The following is an 18,674-nucleotide window of genomic DNA, read 5'->3' as shown; positions in this document are numbered from 1 at the left end:
TCATAGGATTAAATATTGTGATTAAACAACTCAATTAATCCAAAAGAACAATCACATTCATTTATAATAACATTAATAACCATCCAACCTTTATTGTTGACTTAAATCAACAACCAACCAACCTATCAATAGGTGAATATATAGCTTTACTAAACAAGGCCCACGATCCTTATAAAGTAAATAAATAATGTAATAAATCCAAGGAAATAACATGATATATACATTTCATAATCTAATAAACAATACATTTATTAATCTCTCATGTGAATTAATAAAACACGTCCCAACCCACATGCTTGCATCAATCATCCATACAAACATATAATACTTCATCATAGGCAACATTCTTCCACACAATGGTATAAAACATGCAAATTCACTCAATCATCCATACAAACATATAATACTTCATCATATGCAAAATTCTTCACACAAAGGTGTAAAATATGCAAATTCACTTAAATATAAGCCACATATGAACTTCAAAACATTCCCTCCACATGATGCCATATCAATACTAACCTTAGGACATGATACTAGTATAATAACACATAGTTATGTACGTGCCTTGTGTATACAATATGAGAGACTACTTTCTCAACCTTAGAAATCACTCAAAGTAAAGTCTCTGCTTACCAAATATCAAAACATCAAAGTATTAATACTCTACTAAAAATTACAGCAACTTTCAAATACTTTGAACTCTTTTAAAAAGTTTTTAAAAACTCTTTTCAACCTTAAAACTTCAACCTTTAGTATCCCTTAATATAGTACTATCATACTCGTCATTAAAAACCCTTAAAAATCAATACTTTAACATTTGAAATCCATCATAAGTATATGAATAAAAATTCCAGCAAGATATAAACTCTTTCAAACTTATTTAACATAGTTATAAAAATTAAAGTACGCAATTTTCATGAACTATCAAAAATCCATGCTTTCATGCTCAAAACCCTAATTTAAACATATGCTCAAAACCCTAATTTAGACATATATATTAAATTTGAAATTTATTTACTCTACTAAACTAATTATATAATCTGAAATTAATATTAAAATAGTTAAAGATACAAACTTTAATTATTAAACCACCAAAACAATACTTAAAATATTAAAACTTATCATTAAAATAGTATAGAGAAAGGAGAGAAAAATAAACCAAGACGAGGGAGGAAGAATACGTCAGATAGAGAGAGAGGAAGAATACGTCAGAGAGAGAGAGAGAGAAGGGCGGCGGTGGTCCGACGAGGGCTGCGGAGGCAGCCGAGGAATGAAGTAGAGAGGAAGAAAAATTGGCGAGGGAAAGGAGACACTAGTAGAATAATTGCTTATTGTTGCGGTGATATTGGTAGGGTTTTACCCATACGCATCAATATATCACGTAAAAAGAAAAGAAAAAAAATACAAAATAACCATATTGCTGCAATTTCGGCAAAAAAATCGCAGCAATATGGTTTCAACGGAAATTTTTTGAAATTTTTTTGACTAGTTGAGCAAACATATTGTTGCGGTTCTTGAAAAAATCGCAACAATATATTAAAATAGTACAAAAAAATATTATTTTAATATATTGTTGCGGTTCCTCGAAAAAACCACAGCAATATAGGCTGTTTTAAGTATAAAAAAAAATTTGTGGCTCAACTAGGGTTTTGTTCCCCCTTTTCTCTATCTCATAAGCCGTTCTCTTCACTCTCCTCTCTCTCCTCACTATTCTCTCTCCTCTTCGTACTGCAGTTCACCGTGTTGATCAACTTTGAATTTCAATCATAAGACATTTACGTGATTGTTGTCGGTGATTTGATCTTTGACTTGTGAGTTTTTAATTTGGTGTAGATTTATTGAAGAAAATGGGGATCTCATTCACGAAGCAGTTTCTTAATTTTTCTTTTGAATTTGTTTCTTAGTTTTTTCATTTCAGTTTTCTAATTTTTTAGTTTCGTACGTTTTAGTTTTAATTTGTTTCTTAGTCTTTGCATTTCAGTTTTTTATTTTTTAGTTTGTTTTCTTCAGATTTAGTTTCTCTTTTCCGTTTGTTTATCTCAGTTTTATGTCTCTTTTTTATTGGGTATTTGTGACAGTGGAGTGTTGTAGCTATGTAACATATTGTAATTGTACTATAACTACAAAAAATTTACGCCTTGAGAAATTAATTTTTTTTACCTGCCTTGCTTCTATTGTTGCAGTTTTGGGAAGAAACTGCAGCAATAGACCTGTTTTTTTAATTTTAAAAAAATACATGTTTTGCGGTTTCGGGAAGAAACCGCATAATTGTACTTTAACTACAAAAAATTTACGCCTTGAGAAATGATTTTTTTTTACCTGCCTTGCGTCTATTGCTGCGGTTTTGGGAAGAAACCGCAGTAATAGACCTGATTTTTTAATATTAAAAAAATACATGTTGCTGCGATTTTGGGAAGAAACCGCATAATTGTACTATAACTACAAAAAATTTACGCCTTGGAGAAATGATTTTTTTTTACTTGCCTTGCGTCTATTGCTGCGATTTTGGGAAGAAACCGCAGCAATAAACCTGTATTTTTAATATTAAAAAAATACATGTTGCTGCGATTTTGGGTAGAAACCGCAGCAACAAGTGTAGTTATTGTCAGGAACCGCAACAATAGCTTGACCTATTATTACGGTAAAAAATGGCAGCAATAGGTTAATTACCTATTGCTGCGCCTTTAATTGTTGCGCGGTCAAAACCGTCGCAATAGGCCACTTAATGACGCAACAATAAGCATTTTTTCTACTATTGATAGGTAGGATAATTCGACTCATATGGTTTCAACTAACGCGATGTATACACGATCACCTTCCCATTTTGCTGCAGAACATACCCCAATACATTCTTCGAAGCATCACTATACATCTCGAATCTTTTATTTCTGTCAGGCAGGTTTAAAACAGGTGCTGAGGCCTGAGGTCAAACACTCCTTCAAAGTATGAAAGGCTTCCTCGCACTTCTCACTCCACTCAAATTTTGGCTCTTTCTTTATCAGATTAGCCATTGCCTAACTATCTTCGAGAAATCTTTCATAAATCTCATATACTAGCCAACTAATCCTTGAAAACTTCTAATGTCTGACACATTCTTCAGTGTAGGCCACTCACTAACAGCTTGAATCTTCGTAAGTTCCACATAAACTCCTTCCTTAGATACATAATGACTCAAAAATGCTACTTTCTCTAATCAAAACTCAAACTTAGAGAACCTTTGATATAATTGATTCTTCCTACGCATCTCTAAAACTATTCTTAAATGTTCATCATACTCTTCTTGACTCTTCGAATAGATCAAATTTCATCAATGAACATTACAACGAACTTATCCAAAAACTCATGGAAAAATATTCTATTAATCAAGTTCATGAATATAGCGGGGTGATTGGTAAATCCAAACGACATCCCTGTAAATTTATAATGACCGTAACACATCCTAAATGCAGTATTAGGTATGTCCTTATCGGCTACCTTCAATTGGTGATACCCCTAACGTAAATTGATCTTCGAGAACACACTCGCTCCATTCAACTGATCGAACATGTCATCTATCCTAGGCAAAGGATACTTATTCTTAATTGTCACATTGTTCAACCGCCTATAATAAATGCACAACCTCATATATACTTTCATCTTTCTTCTTCACAAATAACACAAGAGCTCCCCAAGGTGATGCACTAGGCCTAATATAACCCTTCCCCATCAATTCTTGCAATTGCGTCTTCAACTCGCTCATCTCAAGAGGTGACATTCTATACAGTGCCTTAAAATAGACATGGTTCCAAAAACTAATTACGTCTATGGTAAACTCAACGGCTCTCTTAGTTGGCATACCAGAAATCTTGCTTGGAAACACATCAATAAACTCATTCACAATCGGTACATCCTCAATCCTTAACTCAACCTCTTTGCCCACATCTCCCACACTACAGAAGAACAACTCACACCCCTTCTTTATTAACTTCTTCACTTGCATTGTGAAAATGATCCCATAACACTTAGGCTTCCCAAATCGTCGGTACGAAGTCAACACCTAGCCCGCATATTCTTTATAATCTGCCACAAGTTTCCCAAAACTACAAGCCACCATTGGGGACTGGGGATCTGAAATTTCCTACTCTAAAATGAATTTATTCAGACAATATCGAGCAGCACATGCCAGTGCACATATAGTCCTTAAATCATCCCGCAAAACTTTGGATAGGAGCCATTCAAACCGATCCATAAAGGAGGAAGATGGTACATCAACCAACACTAACTCAAAGATACTCGTACTCCAAATCTATTGTGCAAAGGAAATATCATCCTTGTTGGCTTATAATGAATAATTTTTATTCTTGCTAACACAACAAAGTTTTAACTTTTATAACATACTACCTCCGTTTATACCAAATTTACTTTTTATAAATTACTTATTATGGGAAACGAAGATATATGTTGTAAACAAGTTAATCAAAACAACTTTTTTTATATTTCTAGGATAAATTAATCAAATGACTTAAACAATGGTAAGAGCAAGCAGGTTATTTGATTGGAAAAAAGAGTAACTCGTCAATTTATCTTATTATATGCAGGGTTATGTAGCATAATATTTAGGGTTACTTATCATGTGATCAAGGATATTTTACCCTACTATTTAAAAAAAGTTATGGATAAGTTTTTAAAACAATTACTAGTTAAGAAATGAAAAGTAGACGAATAATCTAAGGAGTGATCTATATTCAATGCTACAACTAATAGCTAAAGCAGCGGAACCCCAACAAAAGCCTCCTCTCTCTTTTTTCTCTCTTCTCTTTCCTTCCCACAAAACCCTAATTTTCAACCTAGGGGCTACCACCATCCTTTTGGGCGATGGTAAGCCCCTTTTCTCGTTTTATTACTAGTTTTTTTATGTTCATGTTTCCAATAAATCTCAGTCTCTCTCTCATAGAGAGTTTTTCTACCCATATATTGGGTTATGTCTACCCATCTATTGGGTTTTATCTCTCTCCATGTGAGAGTTTAGAGAATTTGTTTTTGGGTTTTTGTGTGATTCAAGATGTTGAATTGTTGATCGAAATTTGTGCGGAGTTGCAACAGATGTCAAGACTTCGTTTACAATCACTTGAATTGAATCCGATTTTATTTCAAAACTACAAAAGATCGATAGACCCTCTTGCAGAAGGCTGCATCAGACAGTGATGGAAAAGACAAGGGTTTTCAGAAATGTTAGATCTACTCAACGATCGTGGTTTTATCATATTAGATTTGTATTTATTTCATTTTGATATGTATTTGTTTAGTTTTGACTTCTATTGTAGATGTCGTATGACTTTGAATCAATGAATTAATATTATTTTCAAAAAAAAAAAAACTAATAGCTAAAGCAAGGAAAACATCACAAACTTAAATAAAGATGACAAAATAACCAAATCAGGTATAGGATAGAAATCTAAAGAAGTTCATCTCCAATACAAGTTGCTTGAAATGTCTTAAACAATACACTTGTAACGTTAAACCTAGGCTAGATTAAACATGATAAAACTATCCTATAGAGTATATACTAGGAAACTAGAATCTGAAATATCAAATTTGCTTGTTGTGACGACAAGGTGACAATTACATTCGAAATGTGACCAATTTATTGGAAAGCTTAATGATCGGACAACATTTGATTTCAAACCTACTCTAGTTAAGCTAAAATTCATCGAAGAAAGAAGCACCAAATACCACGTTGAGCAACTCCAGATAAAGAAAAAAAACAAGAATGTATGTCACTGCTTTAGAAACGCCACCCCTTCCTTAGACCTAGGAATACCATTGCAGCAATTATAGCACCACCTAATGGAGCTGATGCAGATCTATATTTATCACCCTGCATAAAATATAACACGTTATGTTGCAGCAATATCTAGACGCATTACGCATTTACGCATGAGTCATAAAAAGTTCCATCATGCAACTAATAAATATTCTTCCATATTTTAAAAACGACAAACGCTTTTAACTTTCGCACTATTTTTAATATCATCATATAATCTACTTTTCTAAAAATAAAAATAGTCAAAATTATGTATTGACGAATATGAGAGTCAATGCATGTGTGTAGCAATCTTTAAGCTTTAAATAACGGAGATAGTAGCAACACGATACTTTGTTACGAGTAGTTATTACTTTGGGTCGTGAAATTTTCATGAAATTGTTACTAAAAGAATGAAGAAAAACAAATTTAGAGTCTTGTTGGTACCTGTAAAACCCTCAAGATATCCATTCCGACAAAATAAGTTCCCTGATATCAATAACATAAATTAGGAAAAATGCAGCACTCAGCTTTAGTGTAATTTTTTTTGGGTACATGAATAATGTTCAGCTTTAGTGTAATATGATAGTTGGGACGTCTTACTATTAATATGGCAGGCACTGGAATGAAAAAATGGTTTTTTCACCATATACCCCTGACAAATTTTTTTTTACACCGTATACCCTTTCAACTTTCCAAATTCATCATATACCCTTCACTTTTCGAAAAATACATCAACTTACCCTTTTGACTAACGGTGTTAGACTTCCGTTAGTCATTAGGCCATAATCATCTCCTAATCCTAATTAACTACCTAAACCCTAAACCTAATTAACCAAACAACCTAACCCTATTAAAAGCCCACTAACTCCTACCCACCCCCATCCACAGAGCCCACAACCCCATCCCCAGCCCACTGCCCACCACCCCCTAACCCTAACCAGCACCTGACCACCACCACCTGACCACCACCACCTGACCCCCACCCCCACTCCTGACCGGACTGACCGGATTTTTGCACCAGACCCCCACCCCACCGGATTTTCGCACCTGACCCCCACCCCCACCGGATTTTTCGGACCCCCACCCCCACCTCTCCTCTGTTTCGCCGGACCCTACCCCTACCAAATTTTCGCACCCCCACCCCCACCTCTTCTCTGTTTCGCCGGACCCCACCCACTGATATTCGCACTTGACCCCACCCCCACCGGATTTTCGCACCCCTACCCCCACCTCTCCTCTGTTTCGCCGGACCCCACCCCACTGATATTCGCACTTGACCCCCACCCCAACCGGAGTTTCGCACCCCCACCCCCACCGCTTCTCTGTTTCGCCGGACCCCACCCCACTGATAATCGCACTTGACCCCACCCGCACCGGATTTTCACACCCCCACCCCCACCTCTCCTCTGTTTCGCCGGACCCCACCCCACAAATGTTCACACCTGACCCCCACCCCCACCATATTTTCGCACCCCCACCCCCACTTCTCCTCTGTTTCGCTCGCGGTATCTGTTTCGCTCTCCATATCTGTTTCGCTCGCGATTTAGGTACAGGGTTGTGGTGACTTCTTGTGACCGGAGTTCTCGTTGGTGAGGTGGTGTTGGGATCAGGGTGTGGTGGCTGCGCGGGAGCGAAGAGGGGGGCGGGGTTGCCGGGAAAAGGGGAGGGGTGGGGTTGCCGGGGAAAGGGAAGGGGGTTGCGGCTGGGGTAGGGGAAGGGGTGGGGTGGGTGAAGGGTGTTGGGTGGGTGTTTAGGGTAGGTTTAGGGTTAGAGGGATATTAGGATAGGGTTTAGGGTTAATTAGGCTAGAGGGGGTTAGGGTTTAGGTTAGTTAACTTAGGTTAGGATGGGATTAGGGGTTAATGACTAACGGACGTTAACGCCGTTAGTCATTAAGGGTAAGTGGATGTAATTTTTGAAAAGTGAAGGGTATATGGTGAATTTGGAAACTTGAAAGGGTATATGGTGCAAAAAAAAAATTGTCAGGGGTATATGGTGAAAAAACCGATGAAAAAATTAAGGTAGATGGTCTTTCTTGGAAAGAGGCAAATATCAAGAAGCAATATAGCATTGGTTGCACCATTTGGACCCTGAAATAATAACAAATGCTAACCCTTAACGAGTAATTAGTAATAATAGTAATTAGTCCAAAGACAAGTAATAAGTTTTAGTCAGTGTAAATGTAACACGCATGATAAAGATAGCAAATAAGCCTATGTTTACTCAACCTTAGATAAGGTGATTTGGTTAGAAAAATTTGAGGCCTTGTCTATTTTTTCACGTATGTTAACTATTACTATTTTAAAAAGATTTCCCCTAAACAATGCTTAAAAGAAGTTCTCATTTAACATTGGTTTTGAGATATACATGAACCTAATAGAACTTAGCAACCTATTTGATAGCTAGTTAATAATATATATGATGGTAAAGAGAGAGAAAAAAAATATTATATGTACTTTTATAGAGAAATTAAAGATTTATGCATGTTAGATGATAAAGGAACATCATTTTGAAACATGAGTTTTTCTTCATCAAAAAGCACTCACTTAATATCGTATATAATGTGGTAATGGATAATAATGAACTTTCCTGAGTAAAAGACGCATTTGAAGATGGACTGATATTGCCACCTAAATTACTAGGATTTTCTCCACAAAATTACTCAAAAATTATGTTACTGTACCCATAATTTATTATCGCTATCAAATATATCATTATTTTATTATCGCAAATTGATTTTTGGGACTTTTTTAAATTTATCTTTGAAAATTGGCTGGAACACACCAATTCTTTCCTTACACTCTAGTTCTCAGATCTTCCGAAGTACTGTTAAAGCAACTCTAATGGCTGTAATTTTGGACTTGCTTGCAATATTTGAAAATAGTAAGCAAGTTGCTCAACTATTGGAGTAACATATAATTGGAACCTGCTTGAGAGCAAGACCTACTCCACCATGTTATCTAGTTGCTGACTTCAAAAAGACGGTATGACTTTAGATTCGAAAAAAAAAGTGATGTTCACACTTTATATGATTGGTGAGTGCATCTCCATCAACAATAAAGGTACAAACTTTTTTTTTCTTTCCTAATTCTAATGGAATAAAAAATGAAAGTTGAAAAGATTAATTGACAAATGTGGTGACCAAACAATTAAGCAACAATATGTTGTAGCCTACCATTGAGAGACTTTAATGTTGCTTAAAAAGCTGATGTGACAAGCCGAGCTACAACACGGTGTTATAGCTCACGATTGGAGTTGCTCTTAGATTCATTAATTCATTGTAAAAACTATTGGAAATGATTTAAAACATAAGAGAGCACATTATAAAGTGCCTCACTAAACTTACCAGTCGTGGAGCTTTTAATGCTTCTTTGCTTGAATTTCCTTGTTCCTGTAAAGAAGAACATCATCAAAGACAAACATAATACTTCATCCGTTTCTAAATAAGTGCAACACTTCTTGTTTTCACATTTGCCAATGCATTATTTTAACCATTAATATCTTCAATTATCAATAAGTAAAAATTATAAAAAGTTGATATTAAAAAAATTCACATTCAGACGAATCTAACAAGATCCCACATGACTATGTTTTTCCTAAAATGTAAATCACCAAAGCTAATTAAAATTTAAACTGTGAATAGTAAACACTATGCAAATGTTGCACTTATTTAGAAATGGAGGAAGTATAAATGTAGGCACGTAATCCAACCTTGTGTGAGTTGTGTCCCTTATACCTTAAATGGACTAACTAGATAGGCATAGTGCAACATATAGCATACAGATCCACCTATAGCCCCAGACACATATAGCTTCAGCAGAAACTCTGGTCCAAACACCCTCCCAATCTGCAAAAGATTATATTATTGAGCAAAAAATAAGTTCAAAACGGCTCTAATAGTTGCATAAATTGAAAAGGCTGAAAAATAAAGGTATCTCTACACATGTTAAATGGTACTCCCTCCGTCCCAAAATATAGTTTCCATTTCCTCTTTTTCACGGTAATTTATGCAAGTGGGGATAGTAAATTTTTTTTGTTTATTTAAATAAATGTTGTATGGGAAAAGATGATTTTAGGAGAGAGAATGGAGAATAATTGGTGAATAAACAAAAGAAAAAACAAAATTCAAGAAGCAAATACATAATGGGACACGTTTTTTCAAGACAAATTACGGAAAAATGTGAAACTAAATAAGGAAATGGGAACTATATTTTGGGAGTATTAATTAAACCATGTGAAAAAATTGATACGACTCGCCACCTCGCACAGCAGCAAGTTTTGGTTAAGATCTTCAGCTCGTTAAGTGGATTAAACTGACATGATCTTTTTATTGGATGGGCCTGGTTGGGACGGATAGAGTTGAGTTTTTAAACACGAACCCAACATGATCGCCTGTTTACTTGCTATATTGTTGTCTTATTTTTATTTATTAGTGAGGTTTTGTTTAAGTAAAAATGACATGAATATGCATGCAGATGCCATAATGGATCGGAGTAAAAAAATGAAAAGAGCATATGCAACAAAGTTAAGAGAGATTCACACATAGGAACCTTCTGCCTTCTATAATAAGCAATGATGTTAACAATTAAAACGACTAAAAAGCCAGGACTCTTACACTACTGCCAAAGCAGAAGAGATTGATCATATCAGATGCAAGATGTCCCATGCTTAAGTGGCTGAATGCACAAGTTAGTATCGTGTGTATACGTCCACACTGAAGGTTGTCCATTGAAATCTGCATGCACATAAACCAGGAATGAAGTAGATGAACGAACAGGTAGGAAGATACCAACATAAATATGAGCAAAAATGACTAGATATATAGAATTGTAACTACAAGCAGATATAGGAAATTGCTAATTATGGTAATACTTAATAGCATTGAAATTCAATGTAGTATACAAAACATTTAGTAAAGACTCACTGTAAAGTTTTTAAGCATAAAGTCTTGAGGTAGAACTTGCCACATTATAGAAACAGCCGCATTTGCAAAGATTAAACCAAAGACTACATTATCAGCTGAAAAATATGCTCCAAACCTCGAGCTCCTGCACACAAATAAAGGCGAGAGAAGCAAGGAAGAACCAAGCTCGATCAGGATCCATGCACGAAAGAAATATTCCAGTTCCGATTCGTATTTTTCATAGAGAATCCTTAGTTCGGGCTGAAGAAACAATATTGGATAAGAACAAGCAAGAACATGGCAAAATTTTCAAAATATTTACAGAAAATGGCTGGTAGTTGTTGGGGAAGTGAAAGAGAAAAAAGAAAGTAAACTGAACCAAAGAGCCTAACAACAATTCCAGTTTGAACTATATATAAGGTGTAAGCATGGAAACTGTTTCGGCCCATTAAGCCCTTAGTGGGGCCCCTCATATTCCAAAGCCCTCCACCAGCATGACAAACCCTCATTAAGTCCCACATACTTCAGATCCTGTGCCAACTTGGCAGGGACATTTTCACACATTTCAACGCCTATAAATAGGGAGCATATCCCCATTTATTGAGGTAATGAATTCTAGACCAACTACTTCACACATTGCAATTAATACACATTAATGACTTGATCGTCGGAGGGGCGATCCTGGATCCACCCCTGGATAGTCCAACTCTCGCTTTGTGCAGGTCTCTTGGCAATCTTCGAGCATTCGGCCACCATTAACCCTAATCTCAATCTATCTCCCGTAATATAAGTTTTTACCCGAAACAGAAACAATTGGGATTTCCCGATTCCAAAACATTTATGTTTTCGAAAAATGAACTGGTTACGAGGTAATGAAGGCTAGAAAATGATGTTTCTTCGTTACCATATAAGCCCAAGCATTATTGTGCTACAAATTAAAGTTTTAACATCTTTAAGAAAGAAATACTCATTTGCATGCTTCAAAAAATACTAATAAGTGAACAGAATTATTCATAGCATTAAACAGTCACAACTCACAAATGTTTAAAAGATCCTAAAAGCTAGTAACAACAAGAGAATCACTCTTTGTATAATCATCCAACACACTAACAATTGATGCCTCTAGGGAAAAATTAGAGCAAAGAGTGAGCACCTTTTTCCAAGAATTGCCTTTGTTGCTGTTATGAATTGATATTTAGGGGTAAGGGTATTTTAGGGAGTCTCTTTATTAGTTAGCTTGAGGAATAAGTTAGATAGTCTGTTAGGGAATTACGATAGTCTATATAGTGGTAATGAGAAAGAAGAAAGCACGTTGAAAATTGTGGTGAAAGATTAGTAGTGTTAGCTTGAGAGAGTGTCATTTCTCTCGAAGGAGTGGCTAGGTTGTAATCGGTGATATGATCATCAATTTGTTGGAATATATATATGGTTACAAAGTTTGTTACTTGATTTCCTTAACACAAGGAAAGTTAGTTTTAGTTGATGAAATTAGTTTAAGTATAAATAGTTTCTTGTATTTCATTATTATAAAACAACATAATAATACAATGTAGTCTCTTTCTTCTCTTTCCTTTCTTCTCTTTCCTTTCTTCATTCCTCTCTACATGGCCGGCTAAGAGGCTGTGCAAACAGCTCTCTTGCACAGGGCCTCTCTTTTGTAAGGGCCCCCAAATCTAGAAATTAGCCCATCCTTTTGGCTGAAAAAAAAAACTCCTCCTACTGGGCTCTCGAACCTTGGTTTTAGAATGGCCAAAAAACCTTTCAATCGTTCAATGATCTGCTTCTAAATTAGTAGTGACTAGTATAATAATTTGACATTAAAATTTTTGTTTATTACCAAAGATTTCATAACTCACCTCTTCCTTTCCAATAGTCAATTTTGGCACGAAATATGAAGATGTTTTCCCTATCTTCTTCATATCCTTTTTCTCAATAAAACAATTAATTCCAATATACCCTGAAATAAGCTATCTAATTTGTGTCGAAGAAAACAAAAATCGTAATAGCAATAAATTGAAAAGTAGACTAGAAGACTCTAAGCTTTTTCCAAGCTTGCTTAGTAGTCAGTACGAGAGTCAAGTTGGGCAATTTGGATTTCTGAGTAAACTCTATCTATCCTATTTTTATTTAGGTTCTCGATCTTGTTGATAAATGGTATTTGATATTTAATTTAGTGGGTATTTTTATCCAACTCACAATTAATCTATCAGTGTTAGAAGCTAAATGCTACAGTGGTGTATAAACTTCTTTCATAGGGAGTTGTTAGTACTTAATTGTTATTTATTTCATGATTAACAATACTTAGTAGTTTATAATATATAGATTGTTATGTTCAGGCATTGCTAAAATATTCTCATTGTGTTTTAGACTCTATTTTTCTAATAATTGTAATTTTTTTATAGGGCCTATTATATATAATCAACTCAGGGCCCCCAAAATGTTTAAGACGGCCCTGCCTCTCTATATTGTCTTCTTGAGCTCTTCTCTAAACTCCATTAGTGGAGTTCAATCACCAAAATTAACACAATTCAATCATATCATTGCTTGTTCTTCTTTAACCATCCTTCTCACTCTCATAATCTCTACCGTCTACCGTTAATCTACTGTTTATTGTCTACCATGTATGTTGGTTCATTCCAACGTGCCCTTAATATTATTGATCCATATAATTAGATTCAAACAGAATTCTTATTTTAAAAAGATAGTAATTAATTGACATCAACCAATAAGACTGAGTTGCGCATGTGTAATACAAATAAGTGGAACATAAGATTTTTTTCCCAAAACCTTTTAGATAGTGGGCGGAAAAATATTGAATGGTGATATTCAGTTACGGATCTTAACTAACTATTTAACAAGGATCGGGTTGATAAAATAAAAGTTTTAGTGTAAAATTTTAAATGATGAATAAAAACACTAATACACACCACAATATTAATATACTATTATTAAGGGCTACATTAAGCAGTTGATGCAAGGTTTGAACTTGCAACTTCTAAGGCTCAAACTTCCAATTACACCTTGCTTCAAGGCCACTGTGCCACAGTTTGTTTTGCGACATAAGATACAATTTACTTGATTTATCTTATACAGTTATGGGTGGTCAAGCCCCCACCCGCCCCAACTATAATCCACCCTGATATTGGGGGTTTCGAGGAATAAAAATAACCTTTATATTTTTCAGATTTCACGAGCATATGAAATGACTAATGAATGTTTTTTTATACATGCTATATAGAGAAAGTATAGGTTTTTTTAAAAAGTAGAGAGAGAAGGTAGGAGAATACTACTTTTTGAATTAAAAAACACTTGTTAAGGAAAAAACATGAGTATTTGAAAAGAGAAAGTGAGAGACCACCAACTTTTTTCAATAATATTTAAAAATATTTATGGTGCTTAAAAAAAATCCATTTATAATATGTAACCATGACATTTTCATTTAAGCAAAATGTAACATCTATGATAAAATAAAATATAATAGAGGAAGTAAAACTTTATTGTACCGTAATTGGTGTATTGATCTTTGCACCATTAATGCTATATAAGGTTAGTTAGACCCCTTCTTTCCTCTCATGACCTACTCCTATCACAAAAATGGAAACACTACATTCTGCACCCATTTACAGCTTGCATAAAGCTACTGAACCCCAGAATTATGTAGATGGTTTAAAATAATTATAGCAACCCCAATAAAACAGGATTGAAAAATGAATATCACATTAAAAAAAAAAGTAAATAGATTATTATGCTTAACAAAATGTAATGATCTTACCCATCAAATTTAGCAGATAGTATAAAAGAATGCACAATATACACAGATACACTAATAAATTACCGGACGTGTCGCTGAGGTTGAGGTTGAGGCTGAGGTTGAGGTTGAGGTTGAGGTTGAGGCCGAGTTGATGAACGAGGTGATCGTTTAATTTTGGAGAAGTGGGTTGTAAAAAAGCCAAAAGATTTGGAGCACAAAATGTTGAAGTGAGCACAGGAAACAAAGTGTTCGGAAAGCACAAATTTTGGGAGGGAGGCAGCATGAGTAGTTGTGGAAGACCGCCATTGATGAAGAGGAGAGAGAAAATTAGATGGAGTGTGAGAGCGAAAACTAACAAAGTGATGAGACTGAGTGGTGGTGGTTTTGGAGAGAGAATGAAAAGGCCTGATTTTGAACGAGTGTGGAAGATACAATGACCTAGAGAAGGAGTTGAGAGAAATCAGCTTCCTCATTTTGTTTCAATATTTTTCACAAACCACTTCTTGTTGCTGTTGTTTTTGTTGTTGTTCTTGTTGTTTGGATTGAGGTCATGCACAAGAAATGAGGAAACAACGGACAATTGACATGCACAATGTATATGTGATGTGAGTATGTGATGATGGAGTTATTTTATGTTTCTTTTGGTTTTATGGTATATGGGGGTAAATTGGGTATTTTTAATATGATAATAAGTATTTTGGGATAAAAGTAAGGGTGCGTTCTATTCAACTTATTAGCCCTGAACTTATTGGACCTTAACTGAACTGAACTTATTGAACCTGAACTGAACTTATTGGAAACTTATATTGGACCTGATTGGAACTCATTGGACCTGATTGGAACTTATTGACCTTATTGAAACTTATTAGACCTTATTGGCCCTGATTGAAACTTATTCGACCTTATTGGACCTGATTGAAACATATTAGACCTTATTGGACCTGATTGAAACTTATTTGACCTTATTAGACAAAAACATTGACCATGAATAACATAAATATTACCACTAACGTAAATACTACCCCTCAAAATTTTTTATGGAGTAATAATTGTTATAATTCGTCCTTTAAAAAATAATGATTATTAATTATCTCTTATGATAATTAATTTAACAAAAAAAAATTAATATTTATATATTTGCCTATACATAACTTTCATCACTAATATATCTAATAATCTTGTTTTAATACTATACATTGTGGTACTTTAATAAAAAATTCTAATAATAACATAATTAGCTAATAGTAATATGAATAATAAAATAATAGACATAATACAAATAAATAATAAAATAATAGACATAATCCAAATAAATAATAAAATAATAGACACTAATACAAGTATAATACTATATAATCATTGTGGTGCTTTAATTAAAATTCTAATAATAACATAGTCCGCTAATAGTGATATGAAATTATGAATAACAAAATAATGGACAATAATACAAATGTTTATTAAACATTGACTATTTGGACCTTATTGGACCTTATTAGAACTGATTGGAACTTATTGGACCTTATTAGACCTGATTGGAACTTATTGCACCTTATTGGAACTTATTGGACCTTATTAGACCTTATTGGAACTTATTGCACTTATTAGACCTTATTGCAACTTATCTGAACTTATCTGAACTTATTGGACCTGAAACATAATTTTTTAAGTTGAACAGAACGCACCCTAAAAGGTGGGATATCGAACCCTATGATCCCAAAATAATAAGGAAGGCTAGATAATCATTAGATAATTAAATTTTGAAATATGCATATATAATATATATTTTGTCATTTTCAAGTAGGGTCCATTAATTTTTCTATTTTACATTTAAATATTAAACAATAATAAGATATCTAGCCTTTCTCAAAAATACAAAGGTGGTATTCATATTTGCAAGAGAAGTACGAAAATTACCTTACAAAAACATGTTTTTTTTAACAATACCCTGGACCTCTATTCGTCATCCTAAAATAACTTAAAATTACATTTATAACCTTTTCTTTTTCCCTAAACCACCACCCCCGCCACCATCCACCTCTTGCCACCACCACCCCACCAACAACCCCCACCCTCGTACAAGTCACCACAAGCAAGCCACAAAACCCAAAAAAAAATTCAGTCGTGTCCACCGTGGAAACGTCCGGCCTGTACGTTTCCAACTTGGTGGAAACGTCCACAGAAAACGTTTCCACCTTGGTGGAAATGCCCAAGGAAGACGTTTCAACTACGGTGGAAACGTTTGCCCTGGACGCTTATTCTAAGTTGGAAACATACATCTTGGACGTTTTCGCGGTGGACACGACTGAATTTTTTTTTGGGTTTCGTGGGTGGTTGTGCGTGGTTTAGTTGGTGGTGTGCGTGCTCTCGGTGGTGGTTTGCGTGGTCTCGGTGGTGGTGTGTGGGGGTGAAGTTGGTGGTTATGGAAAAGAAAATGGAAGGGTAAAGTTGGAAATATTTGGTGGATCAGGACGATTTTAAGTAATTTTGGGGGGTTTTTAACAATGCCCTACTTTAAATGTTGTCCTCTATAAGATTCTCTCTAAAGTCTTGGCTAACAGAATGCAATCTGTTCTGAGTAGTGTCATTGGGGATTGTCAATCTGCTTTTGTTAAAGGTAGAGTAATATTTGATAATATCATCCTAAGTCATGAACTGGTTAAAGGTTATGGAAGACAGAAGATCCCCCCCAGGTGTATGATCAAGATTGATAAAAGGCTTATGACTCTGTGGAGTGGCCTTTTGTCAAGTTCCTTATGTTAGAGATGGGGTTTCCCTACCAGTTTGTAACTTGGATTATGGCTTTTCTTACTACTGTCTCCTACTCTTTTAATATAAATGGCGAGCTCACTATCCCTTTTGCTGGTAGGAAAGGTCTTAGACAGGGAGACCCTATCTCTCCCTATTTGTTTGTTCTTTGTATGGAGTATTTGAATAGATGCCTTATGGGGCTCAAGGATAAGCAGGGGTTTCACTTTCATCCTAGGTGTAAGAAGATGAATCTCACCCAAACTTATAACTGAGTCTATCTGACTTATCCAGCTGCAATTACCTTAAGTGTCTCCCAATATATTACCTTGTGTTATTTTTGCGGATGACTTCTGACTTTTTGCTAGAGGTGACCTTCAGTCAGTTCAGCACTTGATGGATGCTTTCTCCTGTTTTTCTGAGGCTTCTGGTTTAAAGGCTAACCAAACTAAGAGCTCCATTTATTTTGGAGGTGTTCCTTTGTTGGTCCAGGAAGACATTTTGGAGAAGTTTGGCTTTAGCAAGGGTGCTTTCCCTTTTAAGTACTGGGGGGTCCCCTTGGACTCCAAAAAGCTCTCCATCATGCAGTGTCAGATATATTTGGCCGGATTTTGGTCATTGACACCATTCATGCTGTTGACATTATTTGATTTTTTTTTGCTCTGTTTCCCTCTAATTTCACTCGAAATATTCATTTCCCTCCAAAAATTGGAATAAAGATGTGGTTGTTTATTGGCAAATTTTGATAAAAACTAAGTGAAAAACAAATAGAAAAGAAGAAAAACAATGTGGAAAAAAGGTTGTCAATTGTCGCAACAACCAAAGGTAGTTTCGTAGAACATTTTTGCTTTAAAAGGTAATTTCTTACAATTTTTTCTTTATAAAGTAGTTCTTGACAGATCGAGATAAAGTAGTTTTTGACAAATTTTCAAGTAGAAAAGATAAAACTTCTTTAGTTAGTACTAAATATGAATATGATTATTTAAGTACGACTAAATACATAATTATTAATTATACAACAATATTTGGACCATCACAATAGCGGAGAACCTTGGTTTAAGTATGGCTAGATGTAGAGCTGTCAATTCAGTTACTCGAGTCGGATTCATGTTATTGGGTCATCTCAGGTTTCAGGTCAAGTTCGGTCAAGTCAATAAATCAAACAGGTCGGAAAAGGTCGTAATTCGTTCAAGTCTGCCTCGATTTGTTTCTTCTTTCAGGTTCGGCCGGGTTCGATATAGTCAATTTCGAGACATATCATGCATCTTTCATGGTCATGTGGTGTCGGTCGGGTTTATTTTGGTTTATAACGGGTACTTTCAGGTTCAGGTTATACGTTGGTCGGATTCTTATCAGGTCAGGAGTATAACGATTTAGGTTAGGTTCGAGTCAAGTTAAGGTCGAAAGTTATCGGGTTGTGTTATAATTGGGTTGTGACATACTTGGTTTCCGGTCGCTTCGGGTACGAAACTAGTAGGGAAACTTGT

General features: G+C 35.1%; 1 protein-coding gene and 1 long non-coding RNA gene across 2 annotated transcripts; both read right to left on the bottom strand.

Annotated features, from left to right (window-relative positions):
- Positions 1-5,077: 5,077 nt before the first annotated feature.
- On the bottom strand, positions 5,078-6,420 carry LOC125498007 (uncharacterized). The gene is made up of 3 exons (XR_007274778.2): positions 6,389-6,420; positions 6,233-6,274; positions 5,078-5,860 (listed from the first exon to the last, which is right to left on the bottom strand). It is a non-coding gene; the product is annotated as an uncharacterized LOC125498007 (long non-coding RNA).
- Positions 6,421-9,056: 2,636 nt separating this feature from the next.
- LOC104907940 (RHOMBOID-like protein 12, mitochondrial) lies at positions 9,057-10,863 on the bottom strand. The gene is made up of 4 exons (XM_048643973.2): positions 10,713-10,863; positions 10,404-10,523; positions 9,525-9,635; positions 9,057-9,179 (listed from the first exon to the last, which is right to left on the bottom strand). The coding sequence occupies exons 1-4, from the start codon at positions 10,755-10,757 to the stop codon at positions 9,090-9,092; spliced, it is 366 nt and encodes a 121-aa protein (XP_048499930.1). The 5' UTR covers positions 10,758-10,863; the 3' UTR covers positions 9,057-9,089.
- Positions 10,864-18,674: the final 7,811 nt, after the last annotated feature.

This window comes from Beta vulgaris, chromosome 5, assembly GCF_026745355.1.
Source record: "Beta vulgaris subsp. vulgaris cultivar EL10 chromosome 5, EL10.2, whole genome shotgun sequence".
Classification (NCBI taxonomy): Eukaryota; Viridiplantae; Streptophyta; class Magnoliopsida; order Caryophyllales; family Amaranthaceae; genus Beta; species Beta vulgaris.
The sequence above is the reverse complement of the archived record's forward strand: the minus strand, read 5'-3'. Positions and strand labels throughout refer to the sequence as shown.